This window comes from Lupinus angustifolius, chromosome LG08, assembly GCF_001865875.1.
Source record: "Lupinus angustifolius cultivar Tanjil chromosome LG08, LupAngTanjil_v1.0, whole genome shotgun sequence".
Lineage (NCBI taxonomy): Eukaryota > Viridiplantae > Streptophyta > Magnoliopsida > Fabales > Fabaceae > Lupinus > Lupinus angustifolius.
This window is the reverse complement of record NC_032016.1, coordinates 21,315,553-21,336,727: the sequence shown is the minus strand read 5'-3', so window position 1 is coordinate 21,336,727 and position 21,175 is coordinate 21,315,553. Positions and strand designations below refer to the sequence as shown.

Sequence of the window (21,175 nt, the reverse complement as noted above, 5' to 3'; positions counted from 1 at the left end):
CGAACACTGTCAGTATTTTAAACAAGATCCTCGTTTGTAGTTGAACAATGATAGAAATATATACAGATAATAAGTGCGATGCTTGAATTAAAGGAAGATGAAATGAGAAGAGAAAATTGGCACAATCAAATTTGTTCTAGAACTATGCAATAAATAATAGAACTTGGCATATTGATAGATAACTTGTTCCAACTAACCACAAAGTGTGTTCTTTGTTTTGTTTGCTTTGATTTTAGAATGTGTTTACGTGAAAATGTTAAATAGTATGACTAATTACCAGAAAAGTACCGACAATCAGGTTGAGCTTTTCTTAAATGTCTTGTGTTCTTTGTTCCATGCACATTCAAAACAAAGTCAAAATAGTATTCATACGAAAAGTCCTACAATATTTGGAGTTTACTTGTATTTCTTCAATTTAACTTTAAGAAGCAACACTGGCCGGTAAACCACAAAATTATTTCTTCATAGAAAAAGAGATCATCCTAAATTCGGAAACCCCAATTTCTTGTTTGGGTCAATATTTTTTGCCAATTCATTGACACCCAATTCTTCTGTTGAAAAGCAAAAGGCAGAACAGCCAATCTTCAAAGACCTAATTAAGCAACTCCAATAACGTTTGTACTTGCTTGACAAGGTTTGAGTTGATGATGAAATACTTAAAGGATGAACTCTTTGTCTACGTTGATATTTTGGTACCCAAATTTGATTTAAAACTTATTATTATCACAAGATGATGATAATAACAATATTTCATGATTTCTCTGATTATTATGTATACAAAACATGATTTATAGACCTTTCTTTTAAGCGAAAAAAATGTATGATTTTTTTGTAGTACCGAGAGTATTCTCTCACCATATGGGTAAAGAATTAATCCTTTTTAGATGCATGATTGTCCTTCTCAACAAGTGTGGCTCACACAAATCAAACATTTGACATTTTGATCATCCTAGAGATTTAGTAAGGCCTTACACCACTCAACTAATGTCTTATTGGTAAAAAATGTATATGATTATGATTATATGAATACTTATAAGTCAATGGTTATACTTAATTTTTAATTCCAAAAAGTACATCTTGAACCATATATATTTAAGAAATTTTTTAATGGGGGGCAAAGAAGCACTATTATAATTATTATCAAATTGATTGTAATCTTTTTCTTCCCTCATTTACTCCAAACAAAAGTATTCTCCCAGTGTGACCCTTGATACACATAAATAATAAAAAAGGTTAATTTTCTAATTATGAATTTATGATATATGAATATGGATGTAAGAAACCAAGATGAGTCACGTGCTAAACAATCTTCAAGTCTTCACATATTAAAAAAACCTAATACTTCAGATTTGAATCTTAATTAAGGTAACATTAAAACTGAGTCAGATCCAATTAGAAGTTTATCATTTTAATTTTGGTAATGGAAAAGTTTATCATTTACTTTAATATTAAAAATATCTTAGTAAATGCAATTATTATTAGACAATTCTTCTTGTTCTAAATGACGTATATATGTCTGCAATCTGCATGATTTGCTTTGCCCAGTTTTCGGGGTTTGAAGAAGCGTAGAAGGTAACCTGATCTGCATGATAATGATTAATGACGTGCAAGCATATCGTATCAAATCTCGTCCTAAGAAATAAAGGACCATATATACACACATGTGGGTGATCGAGGATTGAGGAAGTAACAAATGAATAAGCTTCATTATTTGTCCTCAAATTCGGTACCTAACTTATCCTTTAGAGTTCAATTTGGTGATAAGAGTCAAAAACATCACTGTTTGTATGCTGCACGCATGTTATGTACAATAATACATGCCACAAGGTTGTCCTAGTACACAACATTTTCATTTGACTATTTCATTCTGATTTCTATGTTGGACTTCGATATCATGCATGCTTCTTGATTTTTCTATATGCTATAACCGTGATTCACAATTTCCTCATAAAAGTCCACCCATTTATTTAAGAATGATATAAAAAATAAATAAGTAATCATAGCTTAAGTGCAACACACGCTGCACAATAATTTTATCATTTATTTGTTCGAAAAGATTTTGCTCGTCTTCTTACACTACACAGAACACTTCCCTCTTTGATGTTAAAGTTTAATTTCTTGCTTAAAAGACGAAAAATATCCCATTGTTTTCGTATATACCACCACTTGGAAGTTTCAGCTCAACAATATTTCACTTAAGGCTAAAAAATATTATAAAAATAATATGTCATCTACTATAATCATGTATGCTTAAATCATTAAAAAATGCTTTATGGGGTAGAGATTAACTTCATTTTATTTTCTTAATTTTTTGTCAATTTCCCTTATCTGGTGATCAATAATTTCTTAAACAAAATTTAATTGAGTATTTTGAGATATAGGTATTTAAGGATTTGATCGTTTTCATTTTCTAAGAAAATGTAGGATTCTGAACTCCGTAGGGAGATATTGGGTGTTGACATTAAGGTAAGAAGTTAGAGTAGTAGCCATTTCGAAATGAGTAGTTTTCTATCGATAATCCTCTTTGGAACAATTTGTTTCTTTGATTTTTATGACGTTTTCTTGAAACATGTATATAGATAAAATATCACAAAGTAACCATGCAAAGAGGAAATTTTATTTGTTTTAAAGAAAGCTGTCAAATATAGTTACACAAACCAAGACAACTTTTTTTTTGGTAAGTGAAATTTTATTAAGAATGACTAATTTATATCAAAAGAGTAACAAAAATACAGCATCAAGAGGCCCCAATAAGAGACAAAAGGGGAAAATATTAATGAATTATTTTATAGACAGCTTTTTGATGAGGAGGAGAGTGAAAAGTATTAATGAATTATACAGTTATTAGTAACAAAAATAATGAAGTATGCAAAGATTATATTTTTTAAATGATGAAATTTTCTCTCTCAAACATAAATTGTTTTAAAGCGTATATTTGCTTATGTTTTAAACAGATTAAAAGTGATTTAATAAAATAATGTAAAATCTCAGTTTTATCGACACCAACGTTTAATTTCTTCTACAGTGAGTCTTATAAAAAACCAAAGAAAAAGCTTGTAAGCTAGTCTTAAAAAAACATACAAGTGAGAAGAAACACGTGCTTGCCCAAAATGTCATGATATCACCACTGAAAGTGTGTATTTCACATATAGCAATGTTGAATCCTCCTGGAATTTTAGCTTAAAATCCTCCTAATACTAGGCAAAATATTGGGTCAACGAAAAGATATATTTTTTGTCTTGAAAATATAAAAGAATATTTGCTTTACTTTACTTTATATTAGGAGGACATATATCAAGTCTCTCACATATGGATTATGGAGTCGTCAGAGTAATCTTCACATACCTAAAATTAAGAGATAGTGTCCATCGGGGAGAACAAACCCCATCAATCGAGGAGATCAATTTCTGTTTCCACTAGCATTTGGCTTAGTGAGGGTTCCTTTTATATTTATTTATATAAAGTGAAGGTTCTTTTAGAGAATTACATATTGTTGAAAAATTAATGGATTACCGGTTTAAAGAAGCATGACAGAAGTAAATTATTTTTTATGTTTTAAGCAATTATGTAAATTTAATTTTGATGTAGAATATACTTAACTTTTTTATGCTGTTAATCAATTGCCTGTACAACTTTTGAAGAAATTTTATGTCACTTGGATATTTGTAGTAAGTTGATAATGCAAAATTCAATGTTTGGATTAAACAGATAGTAGCTAACTATTACCCATGGTTCATATCAGAAATTTCACCCTTACTTACCGTATTTATATGGATACATGTTTGCAGATTTTTGGCGAGTTCCCCCAAATAAAAAAGATACACATATAAGTATATGTTAGGTGCTTTAAAAAATGAAAACAATTTACGACATATACTTTTTGGATATTTTGTATGTTAGGTAATTGTTAGCAAAATAATAAAAGGCAACGTAAATAATATTGTCTCAACAAAATGTCCGATGTGCACTACAAAACTAAATCATACAAATTTAAAAATTTAAATTCAACACAATACTAAAGTTATTTTAATATATTATGTCTATCCACACTAGCACTATATTCAGGTTCACTCGCATATATTAGAGATGGTTTGAAGAATCCATTTAATAGACATGCCCATCTATAAAGTGTGCTCGTGCTCATAAATTTTACTCACGGATACATATTGGTAACTCTATAAAAAAGTTCATATTTTTAAAATTAGTCGTATATGTATATATATATATATATATATATATATATATATGTTTTATATAATATCTTAATCATAATGAGTTGAATGGAAATGAAAAGAGAAAGTTAAAGCAAAAACTTCAACTTTGGATATCTTCATTTTTGCTCAAAGGCAAAGCATCAATTCACATGTCTAACACCGTGTGGCTATCAAAAGTCAAAGGCCAAAATCCCCACCGGTAATATGATCGGATGGCTCTGACCCGAACAACAATATAACGAGAAACGAGATATGATTAAAAATATTTAAAAAATGATTGAAAATTTTACACGGGACACACTTGCTTGGTGGGAGAAGTTATCGTGGAAAGGCGGGTGCACTGAGGTCAGGTAGGCCTAATGGGGATCAGCTGTTCCAAAATGAGTATGTCCTCATGTCCCTAACCAATGAGATTTCTCCAAGTAATACAAATATGTTATTTTATGTTTTTAAAATTTTTATTTTTATTGAAGTGTCACTTTTTCATTAGTCTGGTACAGGAAAATAGGACAAGAGTTGGAGCAGGTGATCTCTGTCCGAGGTAGGCCCACACTTAGATGGAGGTGAGTAGGATCTTATCTACCCGCTCATACTATTTGGTCAGGTCTTAATTTGTCACGAATAGGACTTGATATTATTCCTTTGAGTTTAGGTTTAAAAGTTAAGTGTGAACAATATTTAGTATTAAATAGAGTTTGTCTTTTGCTTATGCCAACTCGTCTTTTGTTTACCACTCATATCTATTTATGTGTTTATTTGATTATGTATCAAGTAATAATTTCTTTAAACCCTTGTAGATAGAGCATTTAATTTCATTGGCAACATATCTACCGTATAATGTCTTCTTTTAACAATATTTTTTAATTGCATTTGCTATTAATTTAGGATACTCTATTCCAAATGATTTATTGTTAAAGTACCTACATCATTTCCTATATTGTTAATTATCTAATCTTTTTATCATATATATATTCAAACGTTTTACAAAATATTTGCATGTATATAATTGTATGTAAAGCTTGCTTATGATCACATTGTATTTTCAATATGATTAAGCGTGGTAATTTTCTGAATGAGATTAAATATTATTATTTATAAATTAAAATAATTTTACAATACAATAGAGTGATTGCAATTCAACTTAACATGATCAATGACATATTTTTTATTGTACTTCTTTTGCAAAAAGTCATTTGAGTGGCAGAATGTGAGTGTGTGTTTGTCTTTAATGCACCCTATGTGTATGTGTGGGAGACAGGGACAGGAATGCAAATCTTTGACCGTTGACATTTCACAATATATATTTATAATTTTCAATAAAGGAAATTTCCCCAAAATTTTATTATTACCCATTTAACATCTCGAGAAAAATTCTGAGATCCAACTTACATAAATTGGGATTAAATTAATGTGAATGGAATTGAGAAGAAGGGAGATATGATGTTTTTCTAATGCACCAAATGGGTTGTTCCCCTCCACTAGTGTGTCTCCCATTACCCAATTTGACACTATTAATTTGGCTGTTATCTATATTGTATACACAAACATTGCATAATTGGATGTTCCAACTACTAAAAAGGATAAAGAATTACTTTATTCTCTTTCGCTGGTCAAAATATTAGTTTTATATGACAATCTTTGGAACCCTAGTCACACTGGACTTCCTTACTAGGCCGTAGGCACTAAGAAGTGTTACAAACTAGGTTTGAAGTCACAAAGATAGATAAGATAGAAAGTGATATATGATCCTAGAAATCATCTTACATCATTGAGAAAATTAATATATATCATATAAAGTGATATTCTGATTATTAATGATTATTTTATGTAAGAAGATTGTAGGAAGATTTGGTAGGAGAGTATATCATTATTTAAGTAAAATTTAGCCTTTCATTTGGTTGAGGTGAATGTGAGAGGAGAGAAGAAGAGAAGAGAGAAAGTGAGGGAAGTTGACAAATTTCTCTCGTTTGATTGTGTAATAAAAGACAGAAAAGAGAAAAAATATGATGGGTCTCATGCCAAATTTATTCTCTTCAAGTATGAGAAGAAAGTAAGATGAGCGAATAAAGTTTTTGGAAATGACTAAGTTACTCTCACAAACTTCATACAATCACATATTTGTACAAGAGTAAAATTGAATATTTAAGAAAAACTTACATTTTCCTTCTTGTTTCTCTTCTATGGAACAACTCTACAATTCAACTCTATTTCTTATCTCTTTCTTTCCACTCATAATCTTTCTTTTCATCTTTTTTTCTTATCATTTTCTTTTCCAAACTAAACAAATCATTATGGGAGAGGATAATTAATGAGGACAAAGTGGTTTATGTGTTAGAAAGATGTCTAATTCGAATTAAAGTTTGTCATTCCATCAAGGAGTAATATACTCCAATATTAATTATGAGGTACCTAGGTAGGCAAATGATGATTCTAGATAGGACCATGAAAGTTCTAGGAAATCAGTTCGTATCTTCTCTAATTTTTCTTCTTCTTCACGTATTACAAAAGGGACCGTTATTGACAGGGAAGGAAAATAGAAGAAAAGATGCGAATCAATGGCATGAATTTATGATGTGAGACAGAAATCAGTGAACAAAATTGAGAAATGTATTAGTCATAGTCTATTAAAAGATCAGACTTTTGATTACGCAAAACCCATATTAGTAAAGATGGATTGCTAATATCCTAATTGAAAGTGATGGCATGTGCAAAACTCAAGAAGAAATTATTGTTTGGTGTTACATAATTAATTGAAGACATATATTTACCATTAGTTATGCATTAATGAAATAAAGTTATATAAGTTTATTTTAAATAATTAGTGAAAATATGTCCTAGAAATTTTTAATCTAGGAAACTGAGAATAATTTCTCCGTAATCGAAAAATATTTGTGTGGACGTGAACAAAATGTTTTGGTGGGTTTGATAGTAACTGGTATTTATACAACACAATATCCTTTTATTCTAAAACGTAACCTGACACTTTTTAAGAGTTAAAAGTCACAAGATTGGGTTATTGAAGAGAAACGAGTTAAAGAATTTGGTATATGAAATAGGTCATGTCACTCAAGTAAAATTAAGAGATGAATAATCCACATCTGCGTGTAAGTATAAATTTATATAGCTGGCCAAATTAGCGAAATTCTTTTTATTGAGTTGATGGTACAGATATATTATAATTTAACTTTGAGCACCAATGGGGAGACATAAATGTTGCACCATTTGTTTAATCACAGCAACATGTACTTTGATGGCACAATTCATGTAATTTAGAACTATTTTTATCCTCCTTTACAGCTTATAAGCTCTTGTTCTCATACACATAAAAAGTTACTCACATGCATGAAATATAAAATCCTGTAGAAAATCGTTTCAACTACTCCTCCTTACCTAGATAAGGGCATGGTGTAAAACAAGTACTAGGGCACATGTTTTTTCAGAATGTTCATACTACAACTTGTAAGTTCGAGGAACTGAAACGATGGGGAACAAATTGAGTTTTACGACATAGTTACAGCGACAATCCAGCATATAGTACATTGGTTAATGCTAATTGTTAATTAAAAATGCAAACATCTTCTGAAGTTATGAAACCTATTATGTGGTCCATAGAATCATGCTTCCATTTGGGGTGTAACAAGAAGAAAATTGTCATGGTAAAACTAACATGGAGAAGATATTCGAATTCATGATCACTCAGTGGTTAAGCTAGGATTCTGCCTAAAAATGTGATATTTGGATAAATTTTTACCATAATTAAGTAAAGCATATCTAATCTGACTCCATGCTAATTGGCTTTTTAGGATGTAAAATTGTAAAGTATTTGTTGATCACATGCCCCTTTCTGCTTAGGATATCTATATATAATAATTTAGACTGGTGATATTTTTTCCTTGACACATCAAAAAATCTTTGAATCTTTCACATTTGATTACTTTGAGGTAGAAAAGGTTATGGTTTTGAAATGGTATATTTTGCATTAAGCTTTGTCCAACTCTACTTCAAATTCATGCAATGATGGTTTCAAGACTACTTCATCATCCCCACCTTGTTGCATTATTGCATGAATCTTTTTATCTTCTTCACATGAAAAAGTAACCTAGATACAAAATTAAGAGACTTAAGAAAAACAAAGATCTTGAAAGTAGGAAAAATATGGCAGTCTAGGCAACTGACACTTGAGGATGATTTCTTGTATTACTCAAGCTATAAACTTTACCTCAATCAAAAGTCTGGCCCTATACTCTGTGGTCCATATTCCTGACTTTAACAATACTCAAACATGGTAATTGGAGACTCTCAATATAAGAAATAAATTAGTCAAAAAGTATAAAATTGCTATATATCAACACAAAACCCTAGATATCAATTTTTATCTTTTTGGTTTATAAAGTTTATTTCATACCTCTAAAATGGTAAATCCTGCTCTATTATTACAGTCATATTAACACCGGGAAAAATTATTTTCTAATGCACTCACTTGAATGTGAATAGCTTAATGTTTAGTGAAAGGATAAATGGCTTATATAGGAGGTAGGAAAATTGAAAGTACATCACAGTAAGCGTGTTCTTCAATCAAAATATACACAATATTTCTTGATTTATATATGTTGGTGCAAGATAAGGGAAGAAGGTAGCTTAAGAAGTTCAATTTAACTTGGGAATTGTTGTTTATTTTGCATTGCATTTTTCCTTTCCTCTAACTCTTTTATATTATCAGCAATTATAATGTATTAAAAAAGAAGAATTAGGAGAACAAGCGGCTCCTATCCACTACAACGTTACACAGACCAATTCAGATAAATTGAAGGGCTCCAAACCCAATCCAAAAAAGAAAAAGGAAAAGGAGAAAAGCGAGCAGAAAAAAGGTTCCAAGAGCGAAGTTGAATAGAAAAAATTACCTCAACAAGGTGACAAGAGGAGTGATCAAAGATAACCTTATTTCTAGCCAACCAAATGGACCACAAAATGACAAACCAAATAGACATCCACTGTTGATGATAGTTCTTACTCAACCTCAAAGAGCACTAATGAGATAGAAAGTTAGTCTTAACAGTGTTTGAGAAAACAGAACGAAGCCCAAACCATGAATAGATTGATTGTCAAACACCATAAGAGAAGGACAAAAGAAGAATAAATGATCAACAGATTCTTACAAACAGCCACAAAAGACACATCATGTTAAACCTTCAACTCCAAGGACTCCACGCTTAGCTAGATTCAATCTAGTCGAAACTCCATCTAAGGACAGTCTCCACACAAAGCACCTCAATTTCAAAGGGACGTTACAAGCCCAGACTTTTTTATAGAACCCAGAGTCACAGGAATTAACTTCATTAAGGAGAACGTTATAGGCGTTTCTAATTGAATAAAGTCCATTTTTGTCATGAGTCCAAAACCACCCATCATCATTGTCCCGTAGAAGTTTGAAATCTTTTAAAGAGATAATAAGAGCATCGACTTCTTCTTGTTTCCAAGAGAACAAATTTCTTCGCCACTTCAGAGTGCAGACCCAGACATCATTCCTCCATTCTCCCATAGAGCCAATAGTAGCACTTTTGTTGAGAGTAACCTGAAACAACCTAGGAAAAGAAATGCTAAGACTCTCCCCCCGACCCACATATCACTCCAGAACAAAGAAAAGACTCAATAGCCAACTTTCCTACTCACCCCCTGAAACCACCCTTTATGAATCTCATTCTCTCTATTATCAAGACACCCCAGATCTCTCTTACTCTTCTTCATTGTCCATGGTAAAAATATTTATCAAAAAGGTATTGATTTAGTGGTGTAAGACTCTGCTAGATTTTCAAGATGATTAAAAAGTCTAGAGTTCGATTCTTAAGAGCAATATTTATTGGAAGAGATAGTCATGCAGTCCGAAAAAGAGTAATTACTTATCCATAGGATGAAATGATAGTCTTGGTATCACAAAAAAGTGAAAACCTTTTGTCACCGACACATAGCAAGCCTCATTTGACCAACGATATGATAATCATCATATACTACGATATGAAAGTGATATCATTTTTGTTTATCTAGGCAAAGGGCTCAGTACAATGCTTGTACCTCCATTAGAACGTGTCTTTGCATGCTTTAATTTTAAAGGAAAATAATCACAAACGTAGAAAGTTAAAAGGAAAAATAAAAGGAACTGTATAAAGGAAAAGTTACACCTAGCTTTGCTCAATGGTTGATAAGTATTATGATACCTTGTCCACCACTTCATGCAACAAGAAGATAACACAGTACACCTTTACTACAAAAGTGAAGTTTGCTGTCAAATTCTCATTTCAGCAATGTAGTTGTGAAGCAGAAAATATTAATCGGATTGCAAAGAGCTTATTTCCTTGTGTAAATTTAAATACATTTTTATCTCAATATTTTGTTTAGACTGTACTTCATGTACACCATTATTGGTAGGAAACAAAGTTCTTACCATACAGCATGTAGCCATTTAAATAAAAACTTCTCCCAATAATTTTGGACTTCAAAATACTTCATAATTTTTTCTCTTCCTCACTTTTACTTTTTAGTAATGTTCTTGTACAACAAAATAGGGACATCATTTAAAATCTAATTACTTTTTATGAATACCCTTTGCTTGTTATGATTTGTTTTTGAAATACGTGTATAAAATTAAAGTAAGCGAGAAACATAAATAATGCGTATGATATCATAATACCATACTTAAAATTTGATGCACAAATAACATAGCTCTCTACTTTTTCTGTCTCATACCCTCTTGCTTTAGCTTTCATCTTTACCCGTGTAATAGATAGATAAGATTTTCTTCAAGGCTATGATAGTAATGATCTTGTACTTTGATAGAGGCTTTCACCATCCCATTTTGTCGGTACAATGTCATCAAAATAAGGATTGTTTTTATGAATGCCTATGCAGGTTTATCCATATGCTGCTAGAATAATCCAGATATATTGAACAATATTGGAAGCAGGAACAGCCTTATGCATTTTTAACATTCATATCATTTCCTCTTGACTCTTCTCACACTAAAATGACTGATAAGACATGAAAACACTAACAAGAAAATGACAGAAGTTAAAAGAAAGATTCCCACCTTTTCTTCCCTTTTCCCTTTAAACCTTTGACACTGAGTAAGTTATGAGTTATGACAGGACCTGATTCAATTAATAGACAAGGATAAGCAATAAGAAAAGAGAAGGCAAGGACAATAATAATTAGTTTATCAAATTGGATAAACAAGCTTCAAACTAGAACAGATTTGCAATAAATAAAAAAATAAACAAAGTAAAATGTACATTTATTCTAACATAACAATATAATTTTTACTATTTATGATGATTTATAAGAATATTATATCATTTTTTCTTCGATTCAGGGTTATTTATAAAAGTAACACTGTTAGAAACATTTACTCAACGGGTTTTGCCACGTGTTACATGGTCACTGGCCTGGACCATGGTCCACGTGATGGTCTAAGGACCAGACAATAATTTCTCAGCAAACAGAATCTAATTGATCAACTCTATCTTATGGACTCAGATTTCTAGAACTTTGTGTCTAGCAAAATCATTGTTGGAACATAATTCCTACCAAATTTTCACTAACAGAGAACTAAGATTGCAATCATTCTTGTTAGGTCTGGAAGCATATTACTCCATGACACAATGATATTTATAATACATATAAAACAACATAAATTCAAGCGGTTGGTTAGTGAGTAGTTTGGCCACATTGCTCACTAAACAACACCTTCCTAGCCATTCTTTGTAACAAGAGAAATTCAGAAAAAGGGCATCAAAGAAAATTATGATTGGCCCTTTGTCAAAGTTTTTGTAAATTCTTTAGCCCCAATAATAAAGAACCAACCAATTGAGTGATTAGGTTTAAGACCACAAATCACATGGCAGAATCAATAGAATGAGTTTGTCGGCTACTTTTGAGGGCCAGGATTAGAAGCCTAGTTATAATACATGTAGCAAGGCACAAGCATTTTGATTATGGAGAAGTATGTAGAAGAGGATAAACATTAATCCAAAAGTTGAAAGCATACATTGAAAAGATGGATCAAAAGAAACAGACAATGTGATTAGCAAAGTTATTAGTGAAAAAATGGCTAGTTGGTTTTCTGATTCCAAAGCAACGATGTTCATTGCAAAGTACTAACTTAGTAACTTAATCATTGATATTTTTTTGACCCCTCAATTAAATGCAAATATGTTAAAGTGATACTTAGACAATGAAAATCATGTCAAATCCTATAGTTACTTCAAACTTTTGAACGAATGCTACCTTGAGCTCAAGTACACTAAAAAACTATCTCTCTTTTAGATGATGATTATTGCAGTCATATGGCTAAGGTTTTGGGGAGGGCTTACCTCACCTCTAAGTTACATCTTTCTCCTTCCCTTTATGTCTTTTAAGTTTTTTTGAGGGGAGGAAAGACTTCGGGAACAAACAGATAAATATTATTGGGATAACAAAGAGAGATGAAAACGAGTGGTTAGGTGAGGAACATATTCATATATATGTTGAAAATAAATTATGTTCATAAGATTGTTGGATGTATGAGGGTTTCCCTTGCTTTGAATGAAATCAGAGATTATTATATTTTCCAAGAGAAAAAATGTATATACCGATAATATATAAATTTTATACACTATCATTATATTAATAATTATTACAAATGATGGAGATATATAAATCTTTATATTGGATGTATATTATTCTAATTTTCCAATATAAACAGTTCTAATAGAGGGCTCTAATCATTGATTATAAGTGGTATTTTTCTCTCTCTAGATAGTGCTGTGTAATGTGCAGATATAACAATGTTGTTCATAATTGAAACTTTATTTAATATTCAAATTTGTGAGGTTATGTTGAAAATTAGGGGGTAAGGGGGAGACTGGGTAATTAGCAAATGCATCTAAAAAGAGAGAAGAGTGGTGTGTCTTGTCCCCCCTTGAAGAGTGGAAAGGGAGTTTCATAATTATGTCTTGTTTAGAACTTGTTTGCATGGATGAATATAACAACAACTGAGTTTGCCCCCACACACTTCTCTTGTATGAAGTCATATTTAGCATTATATCCATGATGATGTATGTTGGTTACAAGTACCTAGACGTTATTTTTAACTTCGTGAGCTCCACCACTTCCTTATGCCACGTTTTCTTTATGATTTTCTACATTATTTTCAACAACAACAAAAATTGTGTGTTTTGATGAGCTACTTGATGAGATTAAGTTTAAGTCCTAATTATAGATAAAAGGGTGAATCAAAGTTGCAGACATATCTTGATTTGAATGGTTCTAATTAGAATGTGTTTGGATGTTATTATTTGGATTCTTATCTTAGTGGTTTAGGGGTAGTGATTTCCTTTTGTTCTCTAGGTTTTACAATTGCGTAGGTATCTTTGTTCTTTTATTTTATAAAATTTTCACTTACAAAAAAACAAAAATTTATTGTCTCAAATCTTATTTTAAATCATGTCCCATTCAATAATAATGAACCAAAAACAACAATAATAATGAATATTTAATTTTTTTAATTGATATATTATATTTTTATTGGTGCGAGATAAAATTTGGATATATATATATTATATATATGTTCCATGCAAATACCTTCAAGCATTATTTCCATTTTCCAAGGCTTGTCAAGATCTGCCCTTGGGGCATATTTTTGTTGAAGGCTGGAAATGATGATCCACACTCATGGGTTGACAAAGATAGTTAAAACTTCTGAAGTGGTGAAAATATACTTTGAGATCTTAAATATTTGGGTTGGAGCCAACAACTTATAACTTGAGCCCATATTTGCTGCACAAGACTACATTTTCTGATAGCATATGCATCGTTTGACAATGATGCGAGTTTGTCTTAAATCTATTGAAATTTGATGGAGTGCATCCACTAAAAAATATACCAATGATTTGTTATTAAATTTGTTGAATAAATGGAAAATATTACATGTTATCGAGCTTTGTTTCTCTTTCCCTCTTTTAGGAGAACATTATTATAATCCTTACACGTTCGTACATGTATGACATTCAGTGTTCATATTTGCACTTCTACTTTGGGATTCTATACTTTTGTTTCTACTTTCTAATGGACATTGAAGGTGCGAAAACATGGTTAAGAGAGGGAAAAGATAACGTGAAGAAGATGGAACCGCAAATATCATTTCATCCTAGTCTTAAGGCTTGTACAAGAGCTAATATAAGCTCATTATTTATTGATGAATAAGGATCATTTTCAATACTGGAGAAGTTAGTGTTTCAAGAACAAAACAAAAAATCATTATGTTATGATACATTTTTTGGGTACACCCAATTATCCTTTTAAGTACAATCAAATAACACTTATCATTGAAAACAAAAGAAGTTTGAAGCACTTGTCTCTCCGGTACTAGAGAGGATCCTGGTTCGATATACATATTTCCTCTTAACAAGTGGCATAGGAGCCTGAGATAAGAACATATATACCTTAAATGCCTCTATGTAGAAAGTTGTGAAATTATTCTGAATGAAGATGATCAAATTTTGAATTTTTTGGCATTTGCCATATGGTAATTAATGAGACAAATTAGTTATTTACAAGAATTCGGCCTAGAAAGTAAAATATTAGTGTGTATGCTTTCCCACTTGAAGCTTAAAGCTAAATTAAGAGGCCACGAAAATCATCATGAAAAACAAAAAGAAGAAATACAAGATTATAATCGATTTAATATGTGATATCATTTGTATTTATAGGTCATTAAAATCTCATCTCAAACTTTAGTTGTTAGATTATCAATTAAATTTATAAATTTTATAAATTCAAATAGATTGCTGACATCAGTCTTAAATAACAATAGACTTTGACAAGTATGTTTTAAGGACTCGAAACTCAAATCTATTTATATCATATTTTCACTAGAAGAGGCAATATGCTGATACCAAACAATATCAACTTTTTTAAGTATAACAATATTTGTTTTTATTAAATTAAAATATGGATATATGGGGGATGAATGTGAGAAAGAAATCTAAAGAACATCAACCAAGTATTTATGCACTATGATATAAATCATGGGAAAGAAATCTAACTCCCACTAAAATTGCATTAGTCAGGAATAACCGTTGATGACTTTTGAAAGTTTAAACATGTCATGGGTTTTAGTTTTTCCATGACAAAAAGAAACAGTGTACTTCATCCATAGATAAGAGTAGGTGTTAAATAATAAAGGTAAATGACAAAACACATGAAGCTGGGTTCCTTCTAACTTCTAAGCAGAAACATATGAAGACTCATAAGTTTATAGCAAAATACAAGAACCTAAATTTCAAAGCCAACCAGCCAAAAAAAAGTACAACAGTATAATAACTCTCAAACCTTGCCAGCATTTCAAAATTGATTTAGGCATGTTGGTAATGGTGCAACTTGTACAGTAACACTTTGCCTGCAGCACTTCCCACAGCCATGAAACCACCTCCGGGACTAAAATCAATACTCCGAGGGTAATGCAAGCTCATATTTGCCGACGGAAAGTTGGAGAACACAGTATATGATGGGATATGAATTAGCTTTAAACTGCTCTTCTTCATGCTTGAACAAATTGCTAATATTTGAGAATCATGATTAAATTTCATGAAATCCACTTTTGTAGTCAAATTATCAATGGTTTTGATAGGTTTTCTCTTACCACCAAGAAACTCCTCTCTGTTGTAAACATTCACAATTCCACTGTCTGATCCAGCAGCAAAATGCGACCCCCCGGGAGAAGTACACAGGGCAGTACTGTTTATGCAACCTTCATCTATACCTTTATGTAAGCAAGTCATTGTTCTAAGATCCCAGTGGTAAACCTGGCCATCGCCACCAGCAGTCAACAAGTGCTGTCCATCCTCGGCAAAAGCTAGGGAACGGATTGTTCCATTCATCTTTAAAGTACCAACTAACTGCTTCGTTGTCGTTGAAACCAATAAAATATAACCTTCATTACCCACAAAGGCTATCAACTTAGAATCAGGAGAAACCTCAAAAAATTCCAAACTCTTCTCTTCCCTTCCAACCAAAGGACCTATCCTATCAACTTTAGCCTTGACCAAATCGAAACTGTAAAAGAACTTTCTTCTTCCAGATATTATGACCTGAGATCCATCTGGCAAGAAAGATGCCTTTCGAATGGGGCAATCTTCGAGGAAGATGCTTTGAATTTTGGTGTTCCGTTTTCCATCAATTTGGAAAAATCTAAGCTTCCGGTCCAATCCTGCAGTCAGAAGAAGCTGAGCATTTCTATGGAACTGAACCGAATGAATAGGACCATTAGAAGGATCCTGTATATTTGCATCCACAAGTTTTGAGTATTCAATATGTCCTGGCAACAATTTAGAGCTACTCTTCACAACCAGGTCTTCATTTGTTCTAAGAATATCATCGGCAACATCTTCATCTGTTAACTCGTCGTCAGAAGATCTATCCGCTTTTGACTTATCCACTTGTGCCCAGTCGGTTCCCGGGTTCAACTTTATGTGATGAGCCCTCAATCTTGACACATACTCTGACCCAGAGATCACGTTCTCATCCTCTTCCTTCCTCAACTTCCTTAATCTGTTATGTTTGGCTATGTTAACTGTTGTTTTTTCTTCTTCATCATCCACCCACACAGGTTTTCTTTGCAAATCAGTCTCATCCTCAGAGAAGTCGTCAGCAGCATCTTCCTTGTAAACAGTGAGCACAGTATCCGCAGAACGGTCAGTGAAAAACAAATCTGAACCCTTCGCAGTATCATCAGCATCAACTTGATTATCATCCTTTCCAAATTCATCTGGGGAATAGAGAGAGCCAAATAAAAAATTCTCTAGCTTTTTCATTTCTTTCACTTGTTTTATTACCAACTCTTCTCCTCGCTTCTTCTTCTTCAATTTTAGGGCATCAACATCAGCCTCATTCCCATCTTCAACCTCGGGTTCATCCCTTTTGGTCTTTTTGACCTCGTTCTTAGGGCGAGCACTCTGTGATATTAAACTCATTCTGCAAAATACTACCCAACTGTAACTGTAGCCAATCTGCAAATAAAAAGACATGATATAACTTATTCTGATTTATGGACTGAATTAACATGACACCGATAAACCCAACCAAGAGAATAAAAAAACAACGAGCCAGTTTGGTTGCGATTAGTTCTTGACAAAGTCATTTAGAATGAAAAAATCACTTCTATGATATTGACATATATATGGGTAAGACTTCTGCAATAATAAGAAACTCACAATAATTAGATTTTTTTTAACATAGTTACCTGGTTCTATGTGGTTTGTCACTTTTTACATTATTATTATTATAAGACTTATTTTGTAAGGAAACTGATAAGTGGAACATGGTATGCCAAACCCAGTACATGATACATAGGTTAAATGATGGAACCATATAACTATGTTTCTGATTATACTACAAGTAACTTCTAATTAAGATGAGAGCTTTCAAACAAAAACATATTCTTTTAAACCAAAAACACAGAGCTTGTGCTTTAAACCAAAATGTGTACAAAGGTGAATAATTATTTTTACACAATCTAAAAATTACCATTTTAAGCATAAACAAACGGACCCAGAATTATACAATCACTGAAATTTGTAATCAAAACAAGTTTACAAATAAAGTCGGCAACTACGCTACTTATTAATAGTAAACTATGAAGGCTAAGAATTCAAGAAGTAGAAAGAGAGTTGGCATTGAGATATAACAGATTTTTTAGCTTTGACATATATAATTTGTGCAGTAACAAGCAACACGAAAACAAGTATTAATAATGTTATTCTGGTGAAAGTGGAAATGGGTATGGTGATATACGATTAAACTTGAATCATGGTATATAGAATCGGTTAAACGGATAATCAATGATTACAGCTACACAAATCATAAGGAGAATAAAATTAAGGGAAGCATAGGACGGGAAAAGATACTCACTGCGTAAGAGGCGGCGGCGGTTGGAGGTGGCTGACGGTGAGTGAGAAAATCAAGCAGCAGGAAGGAGGCGTGTGTGGTTTATTGGAATGGTTACTTGCATATGTAACTTGCGATTAGGGTTTTTGATGCTACACGATCATATTTTTAGCAGTGTTGTCATATTTTTTTTTATACTTAGATTTATTATTTTATTTTTAATTGTATTTAAATTTGTTTTTTTATAAAAAAAATATATATATCATTCTATAATATATTAATAAAAAATACTAAAAAGGTTGGATAAGTTTTTTAAGCAGCATTGGCATGGAGCAAATTTAATATGAATCTCTCCAATGAGACCGCAATATTATGGGTTATATTCAAGAAGACTTTTAATTGTAGGAACTCATAAGTTAGATAAATTGGTTCTATTTGGGTAGTGGCGTAAGAAAATGTTAGATTTTTATGATGACTAAAAGGTAAGAGTTTAATTCTTGAGATGACATTTGTTGGAAGGAGCAACCATGGATCTCAAAAGATATTAGTTCCGTAACAAAAAAGGTAAAAAAAATATTGTTAGTATAAAAATTGAGTTTATTTTATTAGTTGTACTCATTTCCAATCTTAAGGTTTAGATTAACCACATACTATTGTACATTCATTGTATTTGTTTAAGTTCTACTTTTTTTTTAAAAAAACTACAAATTTTAAAACTATCAAAGTCAAATTATTATAAGTCACTATAAAATTATAAAGATGAAAATTTGATTTATTCTGATTTTTTATCATTAAATTTATTTAAGAACTATTATTTTTGTTCGTTATAATTTTTCTTTGAATCTTTTTACTACTATTTGAATTTTTGTCACTTACAAATTGAATAATTTTTCTCATGGTCTTCGTATTCTTTCTTAAGCATGGACAATTTATTCCCCCAATGTTAATAATTTTCATTTCTTTTAAAACAATCATAACATTCAAATCACATTCCATCAACAATTTCTCTAATCTTTCCAACGGTAGCATAGCATAGCTTCTCCCTTGTTGCACTCAAAACGAGTCATCAAGCGTATTATAGTAAGTAATAACAACAAGGAACAAGACAAGAAATTGTTAGATCATAAAAGCTAATTAAGAATGCATTGTTTGTAACTGTTTCAATCTTATTGTTGGTGACTTTTGTTTGGTAGAGTCTTTGATTTTTTTTGTAGAGTTAATTTTGGTGACTTAGTGTTACAAATTACGTTTTAGGTTACACTCTTACTCAAATCTCCCCAAATTTATTAGTTTTTTACACGGCACTCCCTTCTCAATGTGTAGAGAGTAGGTGAAGTGTGGAACAGCTCGAAGCCCACTGAACGCGAAACACCCAACCTCCTACCGTTTTGGCGTTGGATTCTTTAACTAATTAATCCATATTTCTAACTCAATTTTTAATTTTCTTTTGTTGGGTATCCAATTAGTCTTTGGAATTTTAATTCCAATCACAATTTTTGTACTTGTGTGTTTTATTTATTTATAATTTTAAGCATGCTGTAGAATGGGGATAGATAGCCATTTGCATGTGGTATATAAAGTGAATATATAACAACACATACTTGGGGCATGACATGAGAAGAGTGAATAATCACAATTGAAACATCATGTCTTGAACCAAAACCTTAAAACACTAATTTTATTAGTTTTATGAGCATTTTCTACTTATAAATTATTTCATTTCCCATCATATCTAATGTGAGACTTAAATAAATTCAACAAATTAAATTTAACGTTTCTTTTAATTCAAGATGATGTCTCCCATAATGTTTCGGTTGAAAATAGAGTATCTCAAAGTCTATACTCTTCATATGTCCCACAACAATGGAATTCTTCGATCACTCGAGTCCAATAGGTAATATCAAAATTGATAGTGAAGTTGAAGTATGACAGAATTAAAGAGAACAACATATATTCAATTATAAAGTCTATATTAGATTAATAGATATGAAGGGATAAGTGTGAAAGGATGTTGGTTCATGTTGGTGCAATGGAAGTGATCGTTGCGCAACGTTGACTACAAACAATCAAATAAAGCATATAATAAATAGAAGAGAATATATGTTGATTGCTGCTAATCATTTGAGTAATATCAATGGGTTGAAAGTCATGCTAGGTAAGGAGTTTGACATGAAAGATTTATGGGCTGCTAGGAAGATTCTTGGGATGAAGATTCATAAGGATAATGGAGCAAGAAAACTATGGCTCTCCCAACATAGCTATGTTGAAAATATCTTAGAGAGATATTGTCAGCATCCAGTGGCGGATCTTGATATAAACTTTAGGAGGGGCAATAATATTTAATTACAATTTGTAACTCAAATTGAGTTAGTTAATGGTAAAATTTTCAATTATTTCCTTTCCAATATTAATCACTATGTTGTGTATAATAAATTCATCTTTTATCTTCCTACCTAATTTTGTTTGGTTGTTTATATTCTTGAAAATGATATTTAATTATTTATGTTAGCTCAATCATAATAGTTAAGATAAAATGAATAATTTGATAAAACAAGATATGACTAACAATATATGGTTGAGAGTTTTTCAAACTTGAATGACTAACAACATCAAGACTAAAATATTGAAATTGACATCTCAAACTAATATTTTCTTGCTCATTAAAATCAATAACATATAATTGTTGGACAAAAATACATATATTATCAATATTAAATGAATTCTTAGAATATATATTATCAATAGATATATAATCTATCAACGCGTTAGTCTAGTGATGTAAGGCCCTAGGAGGAACAATCATAAACTTCAAAAGATATTAGTTATTTACCCAAAAGGTAAGAGATACCATTGATAGTAACAAAAAAATTCATACACAATCTCCTTCGTTATGTGTAAAATGGTTTTGAATTCAAATGAAATCATACTATTATAAACAACATTATCATTTACGTATGTAAAAGAATTAGATCAGTTATGTATAATTTTTAGAAGGACACACAAATTGAACTATATTTATTTATTAAACTACAAATTAAAGAAATATA

At 31.3% G+C, this 21,175-nt stretch overlaps 1 protein-coding gene across 1 annotated transcript; it reads right to left on the bottom strand.

Annotated features, from left to right (window-relative positions):
- Positions 15,392-18,272, bottom strand: LOC109355127 (U3 small nucleolar RNA-associated protein 18 homolog). Its single transcript, XM_019598087.1, has 2 exons — positions 18,153-18,272; positions 15,392-17,251 (listed from the first exon to the last, which is right to left on the bottom strand). Exon 2 carries the CDS (start codon positions 17,213-17,215, stop codon positions 15,599-15,601), a length of 1,617 nt encoding a protein of 538 aa, XP_019453632.1. The 5' UTR covers positions 17,216-17,251; positions 18,153-18,272; the 3' UTR covers positions 15,392-15,598.